Here is a 27,996-nt window from a genome sequence, read left to right on the forward strand (position 1 = left end):
GCGGGATCTCGATCGAACCTGCCTCTCCCACCGAGTCCTCTTTCCAAGCTGCAAGCGAAGGAACACTCTCCAATGGACCCGGACTTCCCTAGGTTCCGGTCCATAAGACCCCCCAAATGGGCCGCAGGCAAAGGGGCAAAGGCCGCCGCCGCGCCGCGCCACCATACCCTAGTCACTGACGGCCACGACCTGGTCCCTAGCATAAAAAGGTCTATGTACAAGTACAGCTTTTATATACCTAATCTTAGTGATCTAAAACCAAGGCTAGAAAATAATCTTCGGTAAAAATAACCAAAAATCAACTTCAAAATTTGCTTATAACCATAGACATAGGCATGAAAAAAATAAAGATGCCATTAGACACCTTAGAGCATCTCCAACGGCTTATCTAAATTTGGTCATCCATATCTTTATTTGGATGATCATTTAAAACACTTTTATTCTTTATATCCCTTTGTACTCCAGCAGATCATCTAAATATGACATCCTCTGTATCTATTTGGAGGATTAGAGAGAGAACATCTAAATATAGAGTTTCTCTCTCCTAATATAACTAAAGTTTATATAGGTTAGGACTTAGGGGTGGTAGTGATTCTCCAATTCTCTCTACTAATCCTGTTGACCTACCACATGTAAACCGCAAGTCTAAGGCCTTGTTTAGTTTATTTTTTTTTTCCAAAAACATCACATCGAATTTTTGGACATCTAAATAAAGCATTAAATATAGGTGAACCAAAAAATTAATTGCACAGTTATGTAAGAAATCTTGAGATGAATCTTTTGAGCCTAATTAGTCTATGATTAGTCATAAGTGCTACAGTAACCAACATGTGCTAATGACGGATTAATTAGACTCAAAAGATTCGTCTCGCAGTTTCTAGGCTAGCCCTGAAATTCGTTTTTTCATTCGTGTCCGAAAACCCCTTCCAACATCCGATCAAATATTTGACGTGACACATCTCCTAAAAATTTTCTTAATCTAAACGCTACCTAAGACATAGGTTCGTTGAAGCCACTTGCAAGGGTCGTCAGATTAATTAACCTGTAGTGAGAGCTTTGGAAGATGCAGCAGTGGCAGGTTCGTCAAATGTCAACGCGAGTAACCCTTACGCCTGTCCATTTTACAAGTTCCAAATGTTCTTGGTTGCTGTAGTCTCCGGCCATCAGCTACCCTTCTCGAGAAAAGCAGCACAGATCTTTCGATCTCCCACACGCCTGCTTGCGTAAATCTATGCGTCTTAAACTTCACCTCTCCCGGGATGTCGCAAGCACGAGGGAGATCTAACCAGCAGGTCCAGTTTCTGAATTCTGCGTTTTGTTTTGTTTTGTTTTGGTTTGTTTTTCTCTCAGAGCGAGATCACTGTGCTGCAAATGCTGTCATTTGTCAGCTTGTTAGTTTAGTCCAGGCATTAACGCGAGCGTGAAGCAGAAGCAATGGTTAGTTGCAGTAGCCGATGAAATATGCATGGCTTCTATGTCAAAGGAAAGGTACAGAAGGCAAAAGCAGGACATAAATGCTGAATTATTGTTCCTCCCTTGGCGAGCAGACAGACCGGTGGTTCATGGAGAGACCAGGCCTGAAAGTTCTGTCAAAACAAGAAGGTTGGTGGCTATAACATGGACCGTTGTTGAAAAAAAGATTCAGATTTCACAATCAATCTTTTATATGTCGTGGGGTCATGAGGGGACAGCGTCCAAATTTCGAAAGTGATGAGCAAATATGATTTGGCCAAATATGATGAATTAATATCTAGTCGAGAATGGGTTTGGGCGTAGTTCAGAGTGTCACCCACTGCCTTTCGAGGACTGAGATGCTACCATGCCAGGTACAGTCGTAATTCGCAAGTCATTTTAGTCATGCTTTGTCGTCTCTCTTCTGTTCCTGTTATACATTTTCTGAATACCCATGTTATCATCAGCAAATATCTCACAGTCTCCCTCATTCCCGGGAATCACTAGAAAGTAAAGTGTGGAAATACACAAACAACTTAGCTCTTGTGTTCAGAACTGATGAGAGTTTGTTGCAACTTCTGTCAAAAACCCGGAAGGAGACCCTGAGACTTCAAGAAATGTGCTCGTTTTAAGTTATAGTTTGACAGAATGCAAATTTACATGAGATTACAACAAACACGTCACTGCAAACAGCTACCCTCATATGTTTTAAATAAAAAAAACTTTATAGTTTGATCGAAAATAGTGCAGGAGAAAACGACCCGTACGTAAAGCGGCAACAGGCAACAGCTAGTCAGCTACTAGTACCACACAACACAGCATGGCAAAGCCAACTAGGAGTGGTGGATAACAGAACAAACAAGAGAAGATCTGTTTGTTTAATGGGACAACCATCTGGCCATGTGCAATGGAATCTTGGCACCGGTTCTCATCTCCTCCCAACCCAGCCCAATGACAGTATAGCGTTCATAACATTAATTAAGTTGTCACCTAAGATAAAAAATGATGTAGTAAGTAAATAAATGAGGAAAAAAATAAAACCATTAGACATGTTTTCTACACAACATTCAAGATATCATATGAGATAAGTAGCATTAAATTGAAGTATGATATAGTGATGTTTGCATTGAAAGAGTAGTGTCTAATACTAGTTTCTTAATGACGTAAAATTTATGAAAACTACATATAATATTATGGGTTTGAAATGCCCTAACTAATAATATTCTCCATTATTTTTCCATGCTCACCAAAAGGCGAAACAACACAAAAGCAGGAGCAGATTAGTTAATACTACCATAGCTAGTAAGCACTAAGCACGGACAGTAACCAACCCGTCACTTGTTCAAAATTAACCATTTTACATCAGCTGCAGCGGCAGTAAAATTCTTAACAGTGCCACCCAAAAAACACAGAGAAGAAATCCAGCCACTCGCTGAACTACTCCCACAGTCACCCCACACACCATCATTCGTCAAATCAGGAGCAGTTCGCATACTTGCATTGCAGTCCAAACACCTCCTCCCCTATCTTCCATCTCCAAAATTTGACAGCGAAAAAAAAATTGCACAAACTCATGGGAGGGAGAGGATTAACAGTTTAACCCTCATCAGTAACCCGGAAGAAATCAAGAGCGCTGTACACGTACATCTACCACTTAGACTTAGTAGGCAGTGATCAAAACCCAACCTTAATTAGTCAAGTGATTAACCATCACTAACGACGCCATCTACTGGTGTAACACTTAGTAAACCTCTTCGGGAATGCTCTGCAGGCCGGGCTCCCACTCCCCGTTCGCCTGCATCCGCCGCGCCGCCTCCGCCGCCCTCCGCATGCTGCGCCGCCGGAGCGACTGCAGCCTCTGCTCCGCGCCTGGGCCGGCCCCGCCGCCGCCGCCGCCGCCCGACGCGCGCTGGCGGTGCCGCTCCCCCGCGGCCGTCGCCGCCGCTGCCGCCACCACCGCCCCGCCGGCCCCCGCGCCGGCGGCGCCCGAGCCGAGCGCCGCGACCATGTGCTTGAGCTCGCGCTTGCTGACCACGATCTTGACGCGCACCGCGCCGCCCACGTCCTCCCGCGACAGCACGCGCCCGCCGTGGTGCAGCTGCTGGAGCGCCTCCGCCGCCGCCGCCTTGGACTGGTGGTTGTGCCGCCCGCCGGCCTCGGCCTCCCTGGGGAAGAAACACCTGGATGCCATCGATCTCCCGCGTCACCGCCGCCGCCGCCGCCGCCGCCGCGCGCGCAAGCGACGAGTACTCCTCCGACGTTCCTTGCAAGTTACAGCACAAAGGCTAAAGCGAAGGCAAAGTGAATGTGTCCGCTGCCCAGCAATGTGACACACCAACCTACTTATATACTACTCCGGGTCCCGGAGCCTTGAGCTGATGCATGCCTTAGCTTTTGGTGAGCGCAGCCACACCTGTCTCCAACCCCAACCGTGTACCACCACCCCACTGTCCCTGACATGTGGGCCATCCCTCGAATTCCTACCCAAACCTGCCTCACACTTTCTCACAAAAAAAACACGTCCAACTCTTTGGTAAAGCTCTTAATTTACATGGCAATAAAAAAGGCGGAGCTTTTTTTAATCAGGACTCTAAAAACAATCATGAGACAGGGACTAATCGAGATGGGAAGGTTGAATAGAGAAATGGGAGCCTCACATGGCCGTCCCTCTCGCGGAGACGGGGGCCGGGATCGTTGGATCGATCGGGAGAGAGCCCCTTGCAAGTAACGTGTTGTCACTACTCACGACTCGATGACCCGTGGAGTCTACGAACATTTGGTTAGGGTGGCGCAATTGACACAGACAGTGTTAGCTACAGCAGCGCGCCTGCATGTTCTCCTTACTATTTCTGCCACGTTGCCGGTGGAACCCTGTAGCACTGGCATTAATTCGACCGTCAGGTTTCCTCAGGTTTATGCACAGAGATGTTATTAATTATCTATATGGGCTTACTGCTAAATAATATGTCTTTTAAAAGTTTTATATAAAAGTTTATCATTTTATAGATTTTTAACCTTTTAGTGATTAATTTTATAATTTATACAATTAAATTGCTAAAATTAGATATTTTTTAATCTTTTAGTCACAAAAGAACGCAAGTTACGCAACGATGATCAAAATATTAAATATACATCGAACTGTCCGGGGGTGTACAGAGGTAACAGAGCAATGGAGATCGGATGAGACTTCGTTATAATATTTTCAAGAGATTATGCCAGAAATTTGTAGCATATTTTTCAGAGATTAGTGTCCCTTTCAGGGCTCTCGAACTGAATATATACTAGCGTGTTTAGATGATGAAACAGATCCTCCCAATGACAACATAGTTGTACTGATAGAACAGTCGAGCGGACGACGTTGATACGGTTTTTTAATCTAGACTCTACACATCAGAAACACCTCAAGCTAACCGAATAGATCATAGTCCTAACCGTCAGTTAACAGACAGAATTAATCAGATCGAACTCCCCTCAAGATTAGGACTGCAATGCACATCAAGCGTTTAACCACACTTGACCCAACGATGATCTGATGGCGAATTTATTCATTTATAAACCGATCGAGGCGCCATGATCAGGCACAAGTAGCATATCAACGTACGCGGACGGACGGTGAACCAACCTCCATGATTGAAATCGCAGGAGCTAGCTAGCAGAGCGGAATCGTTCGAACTGGAAACTAATAATGCAGGGCTGCAACGCGATCGATCAAGCAAAAACGGGATGTACATTGCTCGAATTCGATCGAGAAAAAAAAAACGCAAGCGCTAACGTGCTAGAATGCTAGATGCAATATCTGTACAGCAAGTGGGCTGTACGATATCAAGATCGCAGCAACCACTAAGATATGGCCATATGGTTGTACGTTTGAGTGATCGATCGACACTAGCTAGCTCTAGTGACATTGCCTGCGAAGCATGATTCACAAGGTAGCTAAAAACTGGTGTATGTGAAACGAATTCTTTCTACAACCAGCGTGTTGCAAGTTTCTTCTGCTCATGATTAACTAACTAACTTGTCAAAGCTCCGCAGTCTTTGCCTTCTCCAGGGGGGTATCTAGCTAGTTATCTACCGCTCTTTCTTATTTCTGGGACAGTGTACAATGCATCCGATAGCCATGTTTGGAGGAGGAAGTAACATGGGGGAGAGAGCGATGGATTGGCGGCTAGCTAGCTCTCGTAGCAGCCATTTCTTTGGGTGCAAACCACTGCATAAACTAATAAACCACAATTAATAAACAAAATAAACAAACCAACACTAAACAATGCCTTGAACCAATTGATATCAAATAGTTCTACGGTACATAGCTTTCTTCACATGGACAAAGCTAGATCTTGCGCTGTATTTCGCGTGCTGCTGGCCAGGCTTGGTCACCCCGGACCCACATGCCAGCCACAGTTGTCTAACGAAAGGTTTAGTTTACAAAAAGATGCTCGATTAGCAACCTAAAGTACGAGCCATGGCCAGATTAGTTGGATCTTAATTCGTCCGTTTGCAATGCTACACCTTGAGGTTGCTTCAAGGAAGGCACCTGGCCATAGGCAAATGCACTGTTAAAATTGCAGAGCTTTGCTCTGCGGCTGTTCTTGTTCGCTTGCGGCCGGAATACATGCAGCCAAGTACGTGAGATGTACGCGCTACGGACAACGTGCATGTGAAGGAGGCGCTGCTTTTCAGGTCAACAATATGTTGAGGCATTTTTATGCTGCGTGTGCATTTGCATTGCTCTGCTCTGCGATCCCAGATTTGCGTGGAGGAAACTGCTTTGGTACTCCACTGTGACGGGTCAGGCGCGACCCAACCGTTGGATGCTCATCGGATGAACGATAGGGTTCGGAAAAGGCGTGCTGGTTGCTTTGGAAAGAAGGGTATAATGTGCGAAATGGTTTACTTGCGAATTACTAGCAGCCGAACTCGGCGAGAGTATATAGGCGGTTGACCATTTTAACTGGAACTCAAGTTATACTTCACTTGTGAAGCGAATAATGTGATCAACATTGGATGGCACAAACCGGACGTACTAGACAGGTAAACAAATACAGAGTTGATTCATGGGTACCTGTACCACGAACTCTTTTTTGCAGGTAACATGTACTAGATCGGTTGGGTCCAACGCCACATAATTTAAAGATCTGAAAAAACAACAAATCCAAAATAAGAGAGGGGAGGTCGTGACGCGATGATGATGCTAGGATGACGTGCCGGCGCCACCGCTGTTGAAGGGACGAGTCCCAATCGGCGAAATTATTTCGGATAAGCAGGACGCGTAGTATCCAGTACAGCCAACTTGTGTTTAACAGACACGGTGGGGGCTCGATTACACCGTGGACCCCCGTCTACCGTGCACGGATCGCTGGACCGTTCTGGCCTCGATCTCCGTCAAAACCCAGCCGTCGGATCGTGGCCTCACGGCCCAGATTAGGCCAGTGCAGGCGGGGTCCGGTCCCTGGTCCCTTCGATGCTGCGGGCTCTAGCTCCCAACCAGTTCGTACGCCGAGACGTGTGACTGAGCTGTCCCCGAGCCGGTCGATGCGTGTCGCGCTGCGCCTTTGCCTCCCCACGAAAGCGCTCGGAGCCAAGCACGGTCGCTTTCAGGTAGGCCGTCACATGCGCGCGCGAGACTAGCTGTCCCGCTTGTCTCCGCCCCGCCTTGCCCGCGGGCTGCGCCGCGCGGCCCAGCCGATCGATCGGCACGGGCGTCGTGTCTGCAGCTTGCAGCCGCGCGTTGGGGCGTTTTGTGCGCGAGCGAGCCGCGCGCGTCATCGACACGGCAGCCGTCTCGTCGGGTTGCGCGAGCCGCGCGCCGCGAATACTTGACGGGGCTCGACCGCTCTCCCGTCCGCGGTCCGCCTACGCAACGAGGGATGATGGAAGCGTCACATCAGTCGCGGGCATCGCCGCATGGCCTCGGCCAGCATCGGCATGTGCGCCGCCCTGGCGGCGCTGGCTCAGCACGCTCTCGCTCTCGGCTGGATTTTCGCTGGTTCACCCAGGCGTTTCTCGTGTTGCCGGGGGTGCGACTTGTGGTGGGCTGTGTGTGTGGCTCGCGCGTGGCGTGGGGGAAGCCGCTGCTAACCGGTAAACCGAATGCCGCGGCGCGGCGATGGTCTGGTGTTTGATACCGAGAGTAGCTAGGGTGTGGACCAGCGACTCGGCGAGCGGTGGTCAGAAGCAATGGCGATTGGGGTTGCTTGCTTTGCTTGATCATCTTCAGTACGGCTTATGTCTACGGGGAAATACTGAAATAGTATTACGATTGGAGTTTTAATTAGTCGGTGTTGTACATGTACTGGCCAACGCTGTGTATGGTCTGAAACGAGGAATGGACCGGTTATGTAGAATCTGTTAAAGATATAGATACATACGGTCAGAGATAACAGAGTTCAATGAAAACTCTAGAAATAAAGATAAAATCTTATAGAGATACGATAGAATATTTATCTTGTGCTCTAAGTTTTTATCTCCTACGTACTCTATAAATATACCCACAAAGATTAATATAATACACAATAGAATACAACAGATCATATATTTTCTCTTACATCCAATATTTTCCACGGAATCATACTGTATATGTGCCTTCGGACGTGAGCTCCATTGTTTGCTTGGAGCAGCACGGTGATAAGACGGTACAGAAAAGTTATCATTCATTTCGATACTAGTAGTAGTTGCAAGGATTGGAAGAGAAACAACATTTTCCTGTATAATATAACCGATGAACGAACCCACGCCCGGACTACGTATACTTTGAGAAGAAATGTACTTATCCCAAAGTACTGAATACAATGGCTAATGGTGGTTAATACTGATGATGGTACGTGAAGTGTCAACGTATTTTGGTTATGTATACACAATAGGGTTATTAACTAAATAAGCAACTCGAGATTAATTTGTCATCGGTGCAACATAGCTGTCTGAACCATCCATTCCTGATCCAAATATGTACGTGTTCCATACGTTATTTTGTCTCGCGTTCTAAATTTTGATCATTCTTAGTGACCCACTCTGCATCTGCTCAGCTGCTCTGGCAGGATCAACTACAGTTACAGTGCAATACTTACTTCCTTTCGGTAAGTCAAACTTAATTAAATTTGATTGATTTATAGAAAGACAGCAATATCTGTAATATCAAATTAATTTCATTAAACGTAAAATTATATATTTGCAATGTATGTGTTTGGTGTTAAGAATGTTTCTATGTTTTGCCATTATGAAATAGAGGGAGGAGTTATTGTCACTCACCCATTCACTTTTAGGCCTCGTTAAGTTCCTATTTTTTTTTTCCAAAAACATCACATTGAATTTTTGGACACCTAAATAAGCATTAAATATAGATGAACAGAAAACTAATTGCACAGTTACGTAAGAAATCTTGAGACGAATCTTTTGAGCCTAATTAGTCCATGATTAGCCATAAATGCTACAGTAACCAACATGTGCTAATGATAGATTAATTAGGCTCAAACGTTAAATCTAGGCTAGCCGTGAAATTCGTTTTTTCATTCGTATCCGAAAACCCCTTCCGACATCCAGTCAAATATTTAACGTGACACTTCTCCTAAAAATTTTCTTAATCTAAACACCACCTTAGATCAGACTTCATGCCGTCATGTCCCGGCCTTCCGTTTGTCATACACTCGAGCAGCAAAGTCATTTGGCCGTCCATTCCTGATCTCGCAGAGTTTTTTTTTTTCTTGATAGCGTGTTCATGGCAAGTTTACCTTCCGCTCTCGCAGAGGCTATGAACGGTCTGCCATTAACGGCGCCAAATGCCGATTTGGTTATTTACGGAAAGATGGTTATTGGTTCTTCCTCCGTCCCAAAAATCTTTATGGTTAACCAACCTTAGATATACATATACAAAACTACAAAGACTAAAATAACCTTTATCTTTTGAACTTTAATGCTTTTGTCTCCTATTTATCAAACTTAACTACAATAGTTGCTAAAAATTAAAAAGTATATGTAAAACAAACAAGAGAAGTTAAAATGAATTCTTTTTGGCATGGAGTATTATCATTCGAAGTTTCAAATCGACTCTTAAGTCTGAAATTAAGCTAAGCTTACTAGCCTACCTGGAAGCAAGTCGCATACACAAATCACAGATTCACAGTAGGCCATGCCACTGCTACACCCTTGGGCCAACACGTAACTGTAACCCTTTTGTGTAGATCTTGTCGTACTGGAAGAGGAATCTTTAGGGACTGGCTGGCTCCCATTTCCGCGCACAACACACCATATGCTACCCGCTGCCACGCACAGTTTATTACCTGTCGCAGGACACAACTTGAAGCCAAAGAAAGGGACACTTCACACACTTCGTTGCTCCTTTTACCAGCTCATCTTCTTTATTGAAGAGTAGTATTCGTCCAGAGATATGCATAGTACATGCATCGAACCAGGAACAGAGGAAAATTTGAGTCCAAATGCCAGATTAAAATAGATGACATTTCAAAGTTGGGATGCAACCATTGGGCACACACTAACTTTGGCCCAACTATAGATCGATTGGTTGCAGCCTAGGAAGGGAGGGAATATCGCCAAAAAAGAAGAGATATTGGTCACAGAAGCTATACATGCTGCGAATCGACTACACGTACTTAGGTGGCTAGCTAAAGCATTCCTCCGGAATGCTGTGCAACGCCGGCGACCACCGGCAGCGGCGCCTTCCGATGGCCACCTCGGCCGCTGCCGCCTGCTTCTTCGCGTGCTGCCGCTTGAGCACGCTGACGAGCTGCTCCAGCGCCGGCGGAAGCGCGAAGGCGCCGCCTCCGGCGACGGCCGCGGCCACCTGCTTCAGCTGCTGCTTGCTCAGGACGATCTTGACGCGCATCCCTCCGCCGGTGCCGTCCCCTGCGGCAGCGACGTGGGCGTCGGCGTCGGCGACGGCCGCCCCCGTGGACTGCTCGATGGCAGTGACCGTCTTGGTGTCCATCTGCAGCCTCGGGCACCTCGCCAGCTTCCTGCCGTCACTCCTCGGCACCGGCATGGCAGCCTCGAGCTCCATGGATCTGATTCTATCGCCCGCTTCTTGCCTTCTTCTTGCAGTGGCTTCTGTTATTTCTCGAGTTCCTAACTGGGTGTCCTAAAAAGAAGTAGAGAGACGAATATATATAGGATTCATATATATAATTTCTGAGTGTCCGAAGCTTGGGTTTATTTAGAGAGGCTTACGAGTTAGACAGCTCATATGCAACTGTCTATGTAAAGATTAGAAAGGGACGGCAAGCAGCAGGTGGAATCTTTTTTCAATGGGATTAGTTAGTTCGGTTGTTTTAATATTGCACATCCATACTTGAATAAGTAGACCTTTTTCCGTTCGACACCGTTAACCTTTTAATCTTTTAATCTTTGTTCGATTATTGGTCTTATTCAATATAAGCACATAAAATTATAAGCCATAAAATGTATCTTTAATGATAAAATAAATTATTATAGATTAATAGAAAAGTATGTAGGCTTTTAATAAATTAAACATATATTTAAAAGTCAACAACAAGTAAAAAATGCATACTAGTACATACTCAACCCCAAAATAATTTTACTTTTCACTTATCCTACACATAAAAATAAAAAAACAATAAATAATCTTATTTTAGAGTGGAGCGATAAGTTATTTGTGTCAAACCCTATTTGCATGGGCTAGGACCCATACACCACATGCTATTGGAGAATTTCTGATCGGACTAGCACTGGTGCTCCCCTGCAGGTTTGGTCTGGATTTTTCATAAGCTTTACAAGTGGATCATTCGCTGTATTAGCCTGCAATCAAGAAAAAGCTTCGCATGCTGCGCTGCCATGCATGCACGCATGAAAGTATGCTGCATACATAATAGTGTTGAAAACTTCAAATGCTTTATTTCATCCGTATATACTGATGATATACTGTATCTATCGCAGAGGTGTGCATCATTGCATTTGTTAATAATGCTTTACTTGCAGCAGACATGGTGATACTAGAGGGGCTAATTGTTTGGTTTTTCACAGAAGATATCAAAAAAATATTATATTGTTGACGAAAAATAATTTATGAATAATTTTTTATATTTGTGTTCTGATTTAAAATAAAGGCTAAAAAATAAATTACGACAATACAAGCCAAAAATTAACTCCAAATTTAAGGTTAAAAATTTAAATTTTGGTTTATAAACATAAGTAGATGCAAAAAGACTAGCATGTACTACTCCGTTAAAAAACATTTCTTGGTTATATGTCAAACGTTTGACCATTTGTCTTATTAAAAAATTATTATAAAATTAAAATATTTGTCACGTGTAAAGTAATATACATGTTTTATCATCTAATAACAATAAAAATATTAATCATATTTTTAAATGAGACGAATAATCAAATATTCTATCTACAAACTGAAAAATTGAATTAGTTTTGAACGGAGGTCGTAGATCCTGCCTAGGAATTGGGATTTTAATCATTGCCAGTGAACTTTGCTTCTAAACTTCTGGATTCCAACTTACAGACATGTCTTCAGTCTTCATCAGTTACCAAAAGAAAAACAATATGAAGTAGTATATCAAAGTTATCAATCCATACGAGAACACTGAACATATACGTACTCTCCCTCCGATGAAATCCATCTGAAGGCAGTACGTACAATAAATACGTACGGCAGGAGTACTGGAGTAGGATGACGGTCGATATACGCACGAAAATGTATGTATTCGTTGATCGAGAAGAACTACTGGAGACACACCCGAATATCCGGTCGATCGAGGCCAATCAGGTTGTCAATTTTGGCATACGTGCACGTATTCGTTTAGCCTAGTACATACTGGGTTGATCGTTTGTAAATTATCCTGCTGCATTTTGGAACCTAGTTAACCACCGGTGCATATGCATGTAGCATGTTGCTGTCGCACGAGCAGATACGTATGTACGTACACGTACAAGTACAAAATCAATGCCATTAATTTAAGGCGACTCATTAATCCATCCGATCCTTTCGGTCTGTAATCACGAACCAAGGTGATCCATCAGCCACGTGAACGGAACACAGACTTCATCCAAAACGCACGTACGTTACGTACTACGCGCGAACATGTAATTAACTCGATCGCAGCGTCGGTAGCAGCAGCAGCAGCTAGCCCAATCGTCACCGATCAGTAGCTGCGCAGGATGGGAGCTAGAGAAGTTAATTATTCCGCTGGAGAAAGCCGAAAACTTGTGAAATAACCGTGACAGCGAGCCGAAAGGGTTAAGAAAGTGCGTGCGTGCGTGCCGCACATAAGCGCTGCCCGCACGCGCCGGCCGGCTCACATGGGGCTCGTGGGCGCGATCACTGCTGCTGTTTCCGTGGGACGCCAGCCCGGTGGCTTCAGGCTTTCAGCTGTGGTCGCCCATCAGAGAGAATGGGAGATGGCACGGCATAGGGCGGGCGGCTGGATGACGCGTCAATTTTCTTATTTGACGAATATTCTCGCCTCTCACGCTGCCGTTCATGCGTGGAGTCGTGGAGAGAAGGAATTGTTTGCAGGGGTTGATATTCCCCTCGGCTGGCTGCGTGTCTTCGAACAGCTGAACGAACTGATCAGGAATGAAAAGGACGGTGCCTGCTGCTCCCATGTATTTTCCGGAGTAAACAACGTCTTCTCCTACAGAGTCTTCTTTTCTAAAAAAGAAAATGAGAGAGGATATCATTCCTATACGTTGAATTGAATCCGGCCGGCTTGGTGTTGGTAATCCAGCCTTGGTTTGAAGCGGACTAGGCCTAGCCCAATAGAGCTACCGCCTACGGCCCACAACATTCAACCGCTGTCAATCTCACGTCCATTTTATTGAGTTTGAAATGCTGCGCTTTTTTTATTTATGACCGAAGTATAGCCTTGTTTATGTTATTGCCAAAAAAACATATCAAACTTTGGCAGTACCGAATTTTGGTATTGTTAAATTTTCGAAGGGAAAGGTAAGATAAGGTTGGATAGCGTTTATCTAAATTTCAATAGAAGTTTTGGGAGTAGAATGTTCCGGAATTTCCACGATTTGATAAATTTATGTTGGCAATTGTACGTCTAGTTTCTTGAGTAGCGAAGAAGTCAAACATGATTGGGAATATTTTCGTAATGAAATCAATATCAGTTGTTTTAAGGTGTCTATCTTACCAGAATCACTACTCTTAATCATGTCCGTTAATGAGAAACGTTCAGGGGTCTTCTGGCTATCTCCACAACATGGTGGACTAGACACCTGAGTTTGAAGTCTCACTTCTACCTATTTAATTAATAATTGATATTAGGTCCTTCCCTAATATCCAAGGTTTTTTAATCATGTGTGTTTGTTATTTATAATTTTTATATTGGATAAATATTATGGGCCCCTTCCATTGATACATCACATCCAAAAAAGTGATTATAGGTATAATTATCATACCAAATAATGCATTCCAGTACCTACGAAATAGTCCAGAGCCGTTTAAGCAGCACAACATGTTAACACAAAAAAATATTAATTTCAAATATTGAATTTTTTATGGAACATACTCAAATTACATAAAAATAACCAAGTAATTTTATAGCTCTGATAAAAAAAATACATGATTGCATTTTTGAACCTCAATTTACATGACAACATTTCAAACACCAATAAGAAACTCCAATATAAACTAAAAAAATCAAATCAATTTCAATGCACTACTGCAGTATATTTCAATAAAAAATGAAACTTTACCAGCATACACTACATTATAATGGATTTTCCTATTAATAAGTTAAGGAAACTTTGTTATAATTCAGTAATTATCATTAAACGAATTAAACGATAATAGATGACTCCTACCACCTAAGAGAAAACGTCCAACCTTAGATCAAACCGCAATGGATGGTTCATACAAGGTTTGGTGCACCTTAAAAAAATCCAAACAGTATATGGACCAGATTAAGTAGCGGTCTTGAAGGATACAGTACTAATAGATATTTCCAGCATGAGTTCATTGGAAGAATGGTACAGAGCATGGGGTGATTGTTTGCTTTTTCAGGACAAATGTCACACGACATATTTGTAAATATAAAATAATTTATAATTAAAATTATTATATAAGTGTTTATAGCGATCTAAAAATAAAGACTAAAAATAAACTATAATAAAAAATCTAAAATCTAACTAAAATATGATTAAAAATTTAAATTTTAATTTATAAGTATAAGCGAAAGATGGAAGCGCATGTCTCCCTGAACCCATCCTTCTCTGATACTCCACTGCGCTCAAAGTTCAGACTTCAACCGCCGTCGCAAAGCTCAGTTACTATACCATACCCAACATGATTAAGAGTTGTGCTAAGCAATTTCCCCAGCCGAAGAAGCAAACTACCAGCGCCAGATGCAGAAAGAGCCAAATCAAGACTCCAGCTTTTCCCAGAAGCAAGACCAACGGTATTCCTAATTCGTAAACAGAGTCCCAGAACCGCAAGCTAGCTACCAAAATCCAATCAGCAAAAAATGAGCTCCGAAAGTAGAGTGGAGTGCACTCCAAAACACATCAACTCGAGCGCATGCTAGCTCTAGTGCCCTGTTGCTGCGGCATGCGTACAAGCCACTGGCACCGGAGCCCGTTTTCTCCGTGTCACCATCGGCAGCGACAGACACCCCAGTGATCACGCAGGTTCTCAGTCTCACTCTCAAGCTCCCAGCTGCAACAACCATCGGCACGGTTACAGTTTTGCCTGGCCTGTTTGGGCACGACGGGCATGGTCACAGGTGCAATATAACCGTGCGAACCTGTGCAAAAATACAGGGCCGCTTTTACTGGACGAGATCAAGTGGGTGACCACCCTAAGCAAGAGCGACTGATCGACGCGACGAGGAGGCTTCGATTGTCTCCTTCTCTTACTTGGAAGCATTGCATTGGCGATTCTTTCTTTTGTCCTTGCGTGGCGTGCATTGGAGTATAAAACAATAGTCCCAGAGTGTGGCATGCAAATTAACCTCCTAATTTTCTCTCGAGCCGTCGAGCAGGTAGCGAGTTCAGGTAAAGACGTTACGTCGATCCCTGCGTAGAGACGCCAGGATGAAGGACTTGGTCGGGCTGGGGCACTTGTTCGTGGCGGCGTTCCTGTTCCACTTCGCCTCCTACATGGTCCTTCCGGCGATCACCGACGTGACGATGGACGCCGTCTGCCCCGGCCACGACGAGTGCTCCGTCGCCATCTACCTCAGCGGCTTCCAGAGCGCCGTGAGTGCCTCCCCATTTTCAGATGTTTTTTCAGTCACATCTGCCGATGGAATTTGTGAAATGGAACCCCTTTTTTTTTGGGCTCACGGTGCGATCGGATAATTTGAGCAGATCACAGGGCTGGGGGCTCTCGTGGTGACCCCCATCGTGGGGAATTTGTCGGACAAGTACGGCCGGAAGGCTCTGTTGACGCTGCCGGTGACCGTGTCCATCCTGCCGTTGTGTATGTGGAAGATCATTGCAGCATGATTGGGCTCGCTCTTGATGAGATCTGTAACGCATTTGTGCACATTTACATGTTTTTTCCTTTTTCTTTTTTGCAGTTATACTGGCCTGCAACCGCTCAAAAGTGTACTTCTACGTGTACTACGTGGTTAAGGTCGTCGCCGGCATCTTCTGCGAGGGCAGCATGCATTGCCTCTTGCTCGCCTACGTGGTAAAAAACCTTACTATGGTAGATCGACCCAGTACGTATTTCAAAGTTTTTGAGATACGGATATTGAATAACGGATAAGTATATTTAACGAGGACATGTGACATCTACAATTATGACAACAGAAATAACGTATACTACTACTACACAATGGACAAAATTATACCAATACAATACAACTGAACAAAACGTTACACGGAAAATATGGCAATTGGGCCGATCCGTCAGGGTAGCATAAGTGAGCGGCCCAGCCCAACCAGGGGTGTCGTTGACCAGGTGAAGTTTGTTGACGCAGGCCGATCAAGTCGGCGCCAGGCGGCGAGCGGTGGCGTTCGGGCTCCTCTCCGGCGTATCGGCAGCGGGGTTCGTGTCGGGAACCCTCACCGCGCGCTTCCTCCCGACTTCATCCACCTTCCAGGTGGCGGCAGCCGTCGCCGCGGCCACGGCCATCTACCTGAGGGCCTTCGTCCCAGATTCCGGCGCCAACTCCTTCGTTGACGAAGCCTGTGATCCCTTCCTACAAGACTCATCCTGCTCTGCCGCCACTCCGTCTTCCTCCTCCTCCTCCTCCTCCTCCTCCGATGAGGAGCTATCTCCGAGACTGCCGCCGCGCAAAGGTGGGCTGCCGTCGTTGTCGGACATGGTTGCGCTTCTCACTGGCAGGTGAAGTTCTTTCATGCCTATTTTTGGTTAATTTTTTAGGGTTTATTGACACAGATGTTGGATGGTGTGCTGATGAGTGAATACTGCTTCCTGCAGTTTGACCTTGTCAGGGGCAGCAATTGTCACTTTCTTTTACAGTCTCGGCGAATATGGGCTTCAGACTGCATTACTGGTGCCTATTCCTTAACCTGACATGACTTCAGTTTGCAGTACTACACTAATCTCTGTAATATACTGGAGCAGTAGTACTATTTAACACGAATTTTCCTTTTTGGTTGTCGTGTCTGCAGTACTACCTGAAAGCACGATTTGGTTACAGCAAGGATGAGTTTGCTAATCTTATGCTTATTGCTGGTGCTGCAGGAATGCTGTCTCAGGTACGATCGTAATTTATTTACTGTTGAACGATTGCAAAGATGAGTATGATTGTAGATTTTTCAGCACGGAGTAGGAAATGCATTTTTACAATTTCTGATTTCTGACTCATGATGGCATGCTGTTCAGCTGACTGTCATGCCTGTCTTGGCTCGATTTGTTGGCGAGGATATACTGCTTATCATAGGACTGCTAGGAGGTTGCGCTCATGTAAGAGCTTATTTCTCTTGCATTTTGGAACCGCTATGCAATTTCAGCGCCTGTGATTATAATCCCTGAACAATCTTGTCAATATATTGCAGGTTTTCCTGTATGGCATTGCATGGTCATATTGGGTACTTCCCTTGGACTTGGCAATAGTTATCTTATAGTCTTATTAGACTCTTACTACTTTACTATCAGTTTTACTTCCCAATAGTGTGTTTCCAGCATTCACCGAACAAATATTAGTCATCCATTGATATATATCTTTCCTAACTTTGTCTTAATAATCTACAGGTACCATATTTATCAGCGGCATTTATAATTTTGAGTGCTTTTGTTCACCCTTCTGTAAGGCATACTTTGCCCAACATGTTTTAAACATTTTCCTTCCAAGTAATTTGCAGCATCTTGCTCATCTTCTTCTCTGTTTTCCTAGATAAGGACCAATGTATCCAAGAGTGTTGGATCAAATGAGCAGGTAGAAATTTTCATGGTGTTGTATTTAAAATAGTAACCTTATCATATTTGTTGACATCACTGCTAGTTTCACTCATCATTTCTATTACTTTGGTGTTGCCTCATAGGGAATTGCTCAAGGCTGTATATCTGGCATAAGCTCGTTTGCCAGCATATTAGGCCCGCTAATTTTTACTCCTCTAACAGGTATATTTTACATGTGTTAATAAATCCAAGTTAACAAACCTTGTTTCTTTTCGGTTTTACTCGATAGCTTTTTTGCTTTCTCGTGGCAGCATGGGTCCTTTCGGAAACAGCGCCATTCAACTTCAAAGGTTTCAGCATCATGTGCGCTGGCTTTTGTACGGTAAGATTTCAACTGTATTGTTTCTGAGTTTGTCCAGTGCATAATTTTCCTGTGCCATAGTAATGGTTCTATATCCATTTTGCAGCTCATTGCCTTCGTTATCAGCATGAGGATGCGTGCAGGGCAATCTGGTGCAAGAGATAAGGTTGCCGTTGAGCCGCATGAGCAAGCTTGACGAATATGCTATATGCAAAACTGTACATTCTAACATTGGCCACGGGAAACCTACCAGCGTCTGCTATCCTGATGAATATGCCATTCCTCCGCACATCTCCATCAGGGAAAGAAAAGCAATGCTTCAGATAGCGAATTGACGACTGCCATCTCATCGAAGCAAAGCCCACCTTGTTGTAATATATCACTTGAATTGCTGGCCAGGGCTACATATTTCGGCCGTAGCTTCAGAGAGAGCATGATAGCGCAATACTACAGATTTTGAATAGCAATTTAAAGTTCCTAGAATCAGCAGCATTACTGTTAGCATCTACAAATAGTCGCATTACATCAGATTTGAGTTTTGCCTAGTGTGACCGATACTACTACCACGTTAATCTCGGTTCAGATTATCCGATTAATAGCAATCCGCGGGATCAGACGCAGCGTCCGAGGACCCCCCGTGTCACCTCCCGTCGTGGTACTCGCAGTCGGCGGCGACGCCGTGCACGGGCTTGCCGAGGCGGGCCTCGCGGACGTCGAGCCGGCAGAGGACGCGGCGGTAGAACTTGGAGCGGACGAGGAGGCCGAGGATGTGGGCGCGCGCCCGCAGCACGAAGGCGAGCCTGACGGGCACCACCGCGGGGCCGAGGCGGCCGTTGTTGGGCTTGCTGTGCAGCTCGGCGCCGGCGCCGTAGAGCGGGACCTGCTTCCCCACCACGGACACCGTCACCACGCGCCCGCTCCGCCGCGGCTGGTAGAACTCCGCCATCTGCACGCACGAGCACCCGCGCAATTCAGCCTTATATGCATATTCACGACAAGTCCATGCCCCCAAAGAAATTATGCGGTATTTTTAGCATTAAAAATAATGTAGGAGAGAATATTTATATATGTATTTTAGCCATCTAAAAATTAAGACCAACAAATAAAATATGATTAAAAACCCATAAAATCAACTACAAATTTATGTTTTAAAAATTTAAATTTTGCTTATAAACATAATCACATGTGAAAAGATAAGAGTGAAACAATTTTACAAAGGAGCGATGAAGAAAAAAGAAAATTGCACTATTTTACCGCAAGGCAGGCGAATATATGAACCTCTTGAGAGCTTTTTACCATCTGTTAAAAACAGCACAAAATTGTACTAGTTCTGGAGCATGCACAGTAAGTCAATTAGTCCATGAACCATGATAGGGCTGGCTCGTACAGCACTGGGGGCCATCATCTCGTACAGCACTGGGGGCCATGCCCCGGTACACGGAATACAAAAAAGGTGTGATGCCTGACGCACAAAAAAGCAGTAAAGGCATCCTTTTGAAGTTTTGACGTTGAACAAAGGCCTGACATTTCACATTGGTGCATTGCCTAGGATGCAGAGGCTGAGGCCCAATTTAGTTCTCAAATTTTTTTCTAAAAACATCACATTAAATTTTGGACATCTAAATAAATCATTAAATATATACATCACATTAAATTTTGGACATCTAAATAAATCATTAAATATATATAAACACTAAAACTAATTATACAGTTATGGATAAAATAATAAGAAGAATCTTTTGAATCTAATTAGAACATGATTAGTCATAAGTGCTACAGTAACTAACATGTGCTAATGACGGATTAATTAGACTCAAAAGTTTCGCCTCGTGGTTTCCAGCGGAATCTAAAATTTATTTTATAATTAAACTAAGTTTAATACTTCAAATGTGTGTTTAAAGTTTTGATGCGATATTTTCACAAATAAATTTTTCAAACTAACCAACCCCTGAGTCGCTGACGCACTGAAGCGCACCCCTACTTTTTTAGTTTTTTCATGCTCATGATTAAAAGCCAAAATTTAAAATTTTAACATTAAATTTATATTTGATTTTAGGTTTTTTCACCGATGTTTATTTTCCAGTTTTGGCTTTTAAATCGCTAACAATGCATAGATAAAATAATTATTCGTAACTAATTTTTTGTTTATAAATATGTCGTTTGGTTTTTCCATTAAAGCCAAACAATCGTCCCCGCGGTGTGCGGCAGGGTTCTTTTATTGTGGAAGAGGTCCAAGCCGTTGCACTACGGTACGATTATCGTGATAACCCTTGCAAAAATCATATGAATTAGAAATTTATGAACAAAATCACCATGGTTTTGAAAGTAATACCGTGTAGTAGTGCACGATAACCATGTGGTTTGTAGCAATTATCGCCGAGATTTTTGTGATATCTACGATCATTGCATCTAAGACAATAACCATGGCAGCTTTTGCGATATCGATAATCATTATTTTATGCAAAAACAGATATGTTGTGATACTGATTATTGTGATATATATCATGATTATTTTTGGATTTTTATTCTTGTCTTTTACCGAATCAACCCACACTTTGCCGTTATCGTGCCCTCGTGATATGACCGATTATCCCGGTATTGCAAACTCTGTTGTGCGGCAGAATTATACCATCAGGGAATTGATTTTTCTTCTACATATACATATGTTACCATAAAGTGTTTTTTTATTTTTCTTTTTAAGAAAAGGAGACCACCATAATAGAGATTTTCCATTTTAGATTTACTTATTTGCTACGGAAAGACTTAAGCCACATTTGTTTTAGCTTCGCATTGTTCTAATCAAGACTATAAAAATAATCTAAAACAAACAATTAGATTATTATGACCACTAATTATAATCTAGAGCTCAAAATACTTTAATCTAATAAGCTCCTCCAAATATGTTTTTTTTCATTATTGGATGACTAAAGACCTACCACCCTTGAATATATTAAAGCAAAACTATCTTATCATCTATTACCAACTTTAGCTTATAATAATTAATCTAGGTTATCGTAATTTGGTTTAATAATCTAGATTACAATAATCATAAGTAGAAACAAATATGGTCTTAATTTCTTGAGTATTGTACCAGAGTTCGGTAAAACGAGAGACAAATGAAAATTTTAAAAGACATAGAACAAATACATTGAGTTTTGAAAAGGTTAAGATCATTCTGGTTTTTATGGCTATTATTTGTATGAGGAAGGCTACAGAACTTATTGTGGACGGAGTAAGAGCATCTCCAACAGGCTTACCAAATGCCTTTCGAAGCTAAAATTTGGAGATTTGATCTCAAATTTGCAATCGAACCGAGTGGCCAACCATATGACCAAGGCATCCGGCTGACCAAATTCCTCTCACCACTGGCCAACTTTGGCCATCCAAGAAAGACTTGTTAAACATGGTCCCCACGCCTTCTCTCCTCCTTCTGCCACCTCTGCACTCGCGATGTTCCTGAGGTGATGCACGGCGTCCAGCAAGCTCGCTGCGTCCGTCGTCAGCCTCCGCCCTGTGCCTACCGTCGGCCTTCGCCCGCGCTCGTGTCGTCAGCCTCCTCGCGGTTCACGCGTGCCGTCCGCACCGTCCGACATGGCAGGCCGCCCGCCTTCGTTACCGCCGCCGTCGGTCTACGCAGCGCACGCCAGCCTCCTCCCCACCGTCACCGGCCTCCGTCCACCCCGCTTGCCGCTCTGACCTTCATCCGTTGGCCACTCCGGCCTCTATGCTCCTGATTGGGGAGAGAGAGAACAAGAAAGAAAAAGAAGAGAAAGAGTAGAAAGAACCGCTTGCCGCTCCGACCTTCATCCGTTGGCCACTCCGGCCTCTATGCTCCTGATTGGGGAGAGAGAGAACAAGAAAGAAAAAGGAGAGAAAGAGTAGAAAGAAGAAAAAGAGGCCGACGCGTCGGGTCCAACTGTTATTGAGTTGAAATAGAGATGATGGATGGAGAGACTGTTGGAGCAAAAATTAAATTTGAGTGAAAAAATAAAATAGAGTGACTAAATAGACATTTGAAAAGTTGAATTTGGAAAGAGACGGTTGAAGATGCTCTAATAGGGAAGCTGAAGGACAGTAGTCAGTCTCAACGGATTGGGGTCGAGAGAAACCTTCGTGGACGTCAGATGCTCCTTGGATGGCTAGATCAGGTGCAACTGCTTAAGGTGGTGTTCGGACTTATTTTTAATCGTTTGTTTCATCAAATGTTTAGACGTTTATTATAAATAGTAAACGTAGACTATTAATAAAACTTATCCATAATCTTAGACTAATTTGCAAGACGAATCAATTGAGCCTAATTAATCCATGATTAGCTTATGTGATGCTACAGTAAACATGCTCTAATTATAGATTAATTAGGCTTAAAAAATTTATCTCGCGAATTACCACTCATTTATAAAATTAGTTTTTTTATTAATTTATATTTAATACTTTAAATTAATATCAAATATTCGATGGCTCGACGGCTGCACCTGATCTCGACCGGTTATCAGCACCATCTGCTCGCATCGACTAGGCGTGTCCTCTCTCTGACTCGGAGTCACGTGAACGCCATGCCCACCGATAGGAAACCGGCACGCCGCGGCCTTGCCTCTGGGGGTTATTGCGTTTCCATTCCAGGTCCCCTTTACCGGATCACTGTAGTATTTGTAAGGTGGTGTTTAGATTGAGAAAAGTTTTGGGACAAGTGTCACGTCAAATGTTTGATTGGAAATCGAAAGGGGTTTTTGGATACGAATGAAAAAACGAATTTCACGGCTAGCACACAAACCGCGAGACGAATCTTTTGAGACGAATTTCACGGCTAGCACATGTTGGTTATTGTAGCACTTATGGCTAATTATGGGCTAATTAGGCTCAAAAGATTCATCTCAAGATTTCTTCCATAACTGTGCAATTAGTTTTTTGGTTCATCTATGTTTAATGTTTTATTTAGATGTCCAAAAATTCGATGTGATGTTTTTAAAAAAACTTTTTAGGAACTAAACAAGGCCTTAATCACATGCGCTTTGCCCCCACTTTGCACGGTACCAGACTGCCAGTGTCCTAGGGAAAAATCGCTGCAGATGATATTTTTGTTACTGCCGAACGACTCACGAATTCACTCCGTGTAAACGCTAAACTAGCTGCTGCACACAGCACGGTTCCAACGAATGGTCCAATGCATGGCTCCAAAGCCTGAATCATCTGGCGACGATCAGCCCTCGACGAAGCAAATGACAATGGATGGGATTGGGATCCCGTGCAGTCACAACTAGGACTACACGTTAGGGACTGTATGCAATCACGACCATCCATTTTTTCAGTGAACGGCTTAGATTTGATGCTACCGTTCTTTTGCTACAGTAACTTTTCCCTGTGCAAATAGTGCACCATACAATCTGGACCACTGGATTTGCATCAAATGGTCCTAGTGGGACTGCTTATATTGCAGTCATACTGGCTACTGTACATGATCCAGATCCCAATGGATGCTATCCCCGGATTCGAGCGTGTCAGAATAACCGGAGTAGTCCCCCTACACGTACGATTTAATTATAGTACCGAAACACTATAATCATTGATTAAACAAAGCGGTTAAGTGAGTGAACGTTAATCAATTAGATCGTGTGGGCGTTAATCAATTAGGTCGTATAATTTCCTAACCGGAGCCAGATTTTTCAAAGCGAGCTTTGTTCTTTGCGGGCAACTCCCGCAAAAACAAATCAACATAGACAAATATAAAAAGGGAACCGTCCTGTTTGGATTAGCTTTCTCCAGTACCTAGGCAGTACTACTCCACTACAATGGTGCTCATGGGGATGCTCAAAGGCTGAGCTAAACCGGCAAAAATTCCACGGCCTACTGGCATCACGGTCGGATTGGCATGTACTACAATATTACAGCCTTTTTCTGTCCCAAAATATACGAATTTCTATATTTTTCTATAAAATTTTTTAACTCTTAATCTTATTTAATTTTTTTAAAAAAATAATATTTTTATTGTTATCACATGATAAAACATGACTAATACTTTACGTGTGACTAATTTTTTCAACTTTTTAATAATTTTTTTAAATAAAACGGATGGTTAAACGCCAAACCTATGAAACTCAGAAGTATTTTTTTCTGGGACGGAGTACTACTACGGTCAGGATAGAACTCATGTCATGTCTTGTTTAGTTGCTAAAAAATTTTGGGCATCTAAATAAAACATTAAACATAGATGAACTAAAAAATTAATTGCACAGTTACGTAGAAAATCGCGAGACGAATTTTTTAAGACTAATTAGTGCATGATTATCCATAAGTGCTATAGTAACCAACATGTGCTAATGACGGATTAATTAGACTCAAAAGATTCGTCTCACGGTTTCCAGGCAGAATCTGAAATTTATTTTATAATTAGATTAAGTTTAATACTTTAAATATGTGTTCAAAAATTTAATGCGATGTTTTTACAAACTAAACAACCCCGCGGTATTAAAAAACACAGTACGAAAACCATATAATCGGGACAGCGCTAGCTCCATCGTACAGAGCCAGATCCAACTCATAATCCACCTGTTTGTTTGTGAGTTGCTACGCAGTAATACTAGCAATAACTACGGTAGATTTACGACAGCCGAATTAGGCAAATCTCATAGGTGTTTCGTGGACAATAAATAGGGTGTCATGTAGGTATTTTTGATGATGTGGGAAAATATTAATGAAGAGAGAGATGAAATGAGTTTCATGGGACGAAACCTTCTTATCTAGACAGCTTGTGTCTTGCATGTAACCTAGAAAACAACAATAGATGAAATTATATATTAAGAGAGGGGTGTTTCATACTAGTTTCAAACTGTCTAGATGATATATCATTTTAAGTAGTCGTGTCCATAAAACTTTGCATTAAGGATGGCCTTAGTTACTACCGATATTCAGCCGCAACCCAGTTAACGCGGATTGCATTGGCAATTGCAGAGTAAACGAGACAGCCCAGGTGCAGCAAAAGCATGTTCGAGCATAAGAGGGAGAGATTGGGGTGGCGCAAAGGATGTATACGTACATGGCCGGAGGCGATGGTGAGGTCGTCGTAGAAGAGGTGGAACGGCGTGGAGGTGACATGCAGGCTGAAGAAGGTGCCCCGGTTGCGGAACCGCAGCCTGACCGTCGCGTTGACGGACATCATCTTGGTCGGGACGCCAGTCCGGTCCGTCCCGCCCTGGATGTGGTACGTCTCGAACACCACACTCTACACACATGGAGACGAGACGAGCAGCAATTGCAGACCAAGTTAATAATGTACACATATCATACCATGTAGTAGTATACTTTCAATTTTCAATTTTTATTCACTCGATTGCACCAGCACGGCTAGCAAATTGATCGGAATATCCGCGTCTTGTCCAGGAAACAAATACTCCTGTATGGCTACATTGTTTAGTACATCGTGCTGTGCTCCCAGCACTCCTGTTTGTGCATGTTTGCGGATGCTTTTAGCCTCTTACTATGTAGTACAGTTGTTTCTTGGCAAAATGCGTGTACAATCCGTTGGAATGGATGCTACCTCTAGTAAATGCATGTCATAAGATTAGAAGTACAGCTTGTTTTTCTCTTTTCTTGTAAGGAAAACGGGCGCAATCGTAGTGTACTTTGATTTCTCAAAACTTCAGATGCGCAGCGACAGGGGAAAGTAGTTGCAGAGTTTCAGTCAATTCAAAATATTTGGCAAAATTTACAGAGGTGGTAGTATATATTGTGCAATTTTCATATTTTTCTTCTTGTGCTTTGCGAAAGGGAGAAGCAAATAATCTGAAATGCACACTCTAAAGTCTACACTACCGTCCCTACTCGCAGAACGGCTGGCCATTGATGGTTTCTTGGGAAAAAGAGAGCGAACGAGAAGGTAATAATGGAGTGGCAAGGCGAAGGAACTGACCTTGACGACGACATGGGGCTTGTACGACTTGCTGGCGCCCCAGAGCACGAGCAGGAAGAAGGCGAAGACGGACACGAAAGCGAACGCCCCGAGGGCGTAGCACCTCCACTGCGAGGCGGCCCCGGCGGGCCCTCCCTCCTCGTCGTCGTCGTCCCCGACGCTGCCTGCGCCGCTGCCCTGCGCGAGGCGTCGCCAGGGGACGCTGGCCGCGGGGCCTGAGCGGAGCTGGTCCGAGAAGAGGAGGCGGCCGGTGGAGGACTCGCGGGAGTGGTGCATGGCGCCGCCGGAGTGGTGGTAGTGGTAGTGCAGCGGCGACTCGGCCGGGGTGGAGCCCGCGAAGGACATCTTCTCGGCCGCGGCCCCGCCGGCGCCGCCCACGCCGCCCGAGGCCACCACGACGTCCGGGTGGGAGGCGGCCGGGCTGAGCACGTAGTAGGCCGGCCGCCGCGGCGACCGCGGCGGCGACGACGGCGCCAGGCTCGTCACGTCGGAGTCCGTCTTCGCGTGCCGTGCCATCTCGGGAGCCGCGCGGCGCGATGGGCGTGACAGTGGTGGAGGCGTGGAGCCTGGCGATGGCGAGGCGCAAAGCGCAACGGGTTTGGAGCCTCTTCCTTGGTACTACCACTACACAAGAGGTTTTCAAGTGGGACGCGAGGGGTTCTCGTTTACAAACTTTGGAGCCGTGCGCCGCGACTGCGTTGGCCGCGTGCTCGGCGACTGGTGGCTGGCGACTGGCGAGACTGACGAGAAAAAAGGCTACGGCCCGGGCTACAGCTTTGAGCTGGTCCCGTGGACGGGAGGTGCGGAGAGACCCACTGCATTGAAGGCCTGCTCAGAGCCTTGGCCGCAATAGGGATGTCAGGATTTGGTCGATCCTCAGGAAGGCATTTTACGCAAGTTTGGGCCCATCTTCAATTGTTAACTTGATATGGCCCGTTAGGATAGTTCCGGGCTGATACCTGCTAAGGCTTAATTAACTGGGCCGAGTTAGGTCTCGGGCCCAGTCCTTAATTGATTGTCGGATAATCGTTTGGAGGTCCCAGCCGGCCCAACGCAGCTTCCCGGGTTCCTGTTTGGGATTCTGAGCAGAAATGGTGCCTCTGTTTCCTTTGCTGTCACACTTTGTCGTGCCAACCAAATTGATAAAGCTATATTTCCATTTGATGCGCGAAAAGAGTTGGTATTGCCAAATTTTTACCAAGAGTATATGACTCAAATACCTATTGCAGTTTTTAATTGGCAGCAAAGTAAATATGCAAAGCCATGTCATTATCAATATGCTTATATGTTTTTTGTCGTTACTGTGTAACGAACCAGATAATGGTGAAGCCAGCGATATCTTAGTGACGCGGGTGACTGGGCGTGTGTTAGCGATGTATAATTTTTTTAATATATGTTATGACATAAATACAGTACAACCACTGGTGACACACCACGAACAGTCGTCCAACCTATCCGAGATCCGAGATGTGTCTCCACCACTATAACTAGAAGAGGGATAGGTGGAGAGCAAAGGCCTACCCCTAAGCTCGATGAATGGAGAACAAATGTAATTCAAAGAATATATGACTATTTATAATATGTAGGCTGAGTTCGGTTCGGTTGGATAGATAAGTTAACTTATTCTCGGCACGGAAAACATAGTAATAGACTAGTACATAATTAATTAATTATTAATTATTAAAAAAATATAAAATAGATTAATATGATTTTTAAAACAACTTTCCTATAGAAAATTTTTACAAAAAATACACCGTTTAGCAATTCGGAAAACGTGCGCGTGAAAAACGAGGGAGATAAGTTCAAGATTCCCTTATTTTCCGCATGCATGTTTCTCGAACTGTTAAACGGTATATGTTTGCGATTTTTTTATAGGATAGTTGCTTTAGTATATCATATTAACATTTTTTATTTTTTATAATTAATAATTAATTAATCATGTACTAATCTATTACTACGTTTTCCGCCGGATAACTTACCCAA

General features: G+C 43.9%; 4 protein-coding genes across 4 annotated transcripts; 1 reads left to right on the plus strand and 3 right to left on the minus strand.

Annotated features, from left to right (window-relative positions):
- Positions 1-2,998: 2,998 nt before the first annotated feature.
- On the minus strand, positions 2,999-3,760 carry LOC121053583 (alanine and glycine-rich protein-like). Its single transcript, XM_040521141.1, has one exon. It carries the CDS (start codon positions 3,641-3,643, stop codon positions 3,194-3,196), a length of 450 nt encoding a protein of 149 aa, XP_040377075.1. The 5' UTR covers positions 3,644-3,760; the 3' UTR covers positions 2,999-3,193.
- Positions 3,761-9,778: 6,018 nt separating this feature from the next.
- LOC102704488 lies at positions 9,779-10,550 on the minus strand. The gene has a single exon (XM_040521121.1). The coding sequence runs from the start codon at positions 10,457-10,459 to the stop codon at positions 10,061-10,063; it is 399 nt and encodes a 132-aa protein (XP_040377055.1). The 5' UTR covers positions 10,460-10,550; the 3' UTR covers positions 9,779-10,060.
- A 4,657-nt stretch (positions 10,551-15,207) lies between these two features.
- LOC102711783 (hippocampus abundant transcript 1 protein-like) lies at positions 15,208-18,600 on the plus strand. Its single transcript, XM_006648855.2, has 13 exons — positions 15,208-15,633; positions 15,745-15,856; positions 15,957-16,069; positions 16,362-16,729; positions 16,826-16,901; positions 17,020-17,106; positions 17,234-17,314; positions 17,407-17,439; positions 17,603-17,656; positions 17,745-17,786; positions 17,893-17,971; positions 18,061-18,131; positions 18,217-18,600. Exons 1-13 carry the CDS (start codon positions 15,469-15,471, stop codon positions 18,304-18,306), a joined length of 1,371 nt encoding a protein of 456 aa, XP_006648918.1. The 5' UTR covers positions 15,208-15,468; the 3' UTR covers positions 18,307-18,600.
- LOC102712060 lies at positions 18,465-26,625 on the minus strand. The gene is made up of 3 exons (XM_040521189.1): positions 26,014-26,625; positions 25,141-25,326; positions 18,465-19,056 (listed from the first exon to the last, which is right to left on the minus strand). Exons 1-3 carry the CDS (start codon positions 26,527-26,529, stop codon positions 18,751-18,753), a joined length of 1,008 nt encoding a protein of 335 aa, XP_040377123.1. The 5' UTR covers positions 26,530-26,625; the 3' UTR covers positions 18,465-18,750.
- Between the last annotated feature and the right edge of the window lie 1,371 nt (positions 26,626-27,996).

The sequence above is a fragment of the Oryza brachyantha genome, chromosome 2 (genome assembly GCF_000231095.2).
Source record: "Oryza brachyantha chromosome 2, ObraRS2, whole genome shotgun sequence".
In the NCBI taxonomy this organism is placed as follows: domain Eukaryota; kingdom Viridiplantae; phylum Streptophyta; class Magnoliopsida; order Poales; family Poaceae; genus Oryza; species Oryza brachyantha.

Coding starts and splice junctions, on each gene's coding strand:
- LOC121053583 (XM_040521141.1), bottom strand. CDS start 3,643: ATGGCATCCAGGTGTTTCTTCCCCAGGGAGGCCGAGGCCGGCGGGCGG.
- LOC102704488 (XM_040521121.1), bottom strand. CDS start 10,459: ATGGAGCTCGAGGCTGCCATGCCGGTGCCGAGGAGTGACGGCAGGAAG.
- LOC102711783 (XM_006648855.2), top strand. CDS start 15,469: ATGAAGGACTTGGTCGGGCTGGGGCACTTGTTCGTGGCGGCGTTCCTG. Junction 15,634..15,744: donor TCAGCGGCTTCCAGAGCGCC/GTGAGTGCCTCC, acceptor TAATTTGAGCAG/ATCACAGGGCTGGGGGCTCT. Junction 16,902..17,019: donor GGCTTCAGACTGCATTACTG/GTGCCTATTCCT, acceptor TCGTGTCTGCAG/TACTACCTGAAAGCACGATT.
- LOC102712060 (XM_040521189.1), bottom strand. CDS start 26,529: ATGGCACGGCACGCGAAGACGGACTCCGACGTGACGAGCCTGGCGCCG. Junction 25,327..26,013: donor AGCCCCATGTCGTCGTCAAG/GTCAGTTCCTTC, acceptor CCATGTGTGTAG/AGTGTGGTGTTCGAGACGTA. Junction 19,057..25,140: donor TCACCATCGCCTCCGGCCAT/GTACGTATACAT, acceptor TCGTGCGTGCAG/ATGGCGGAGTTCTACCAGCC.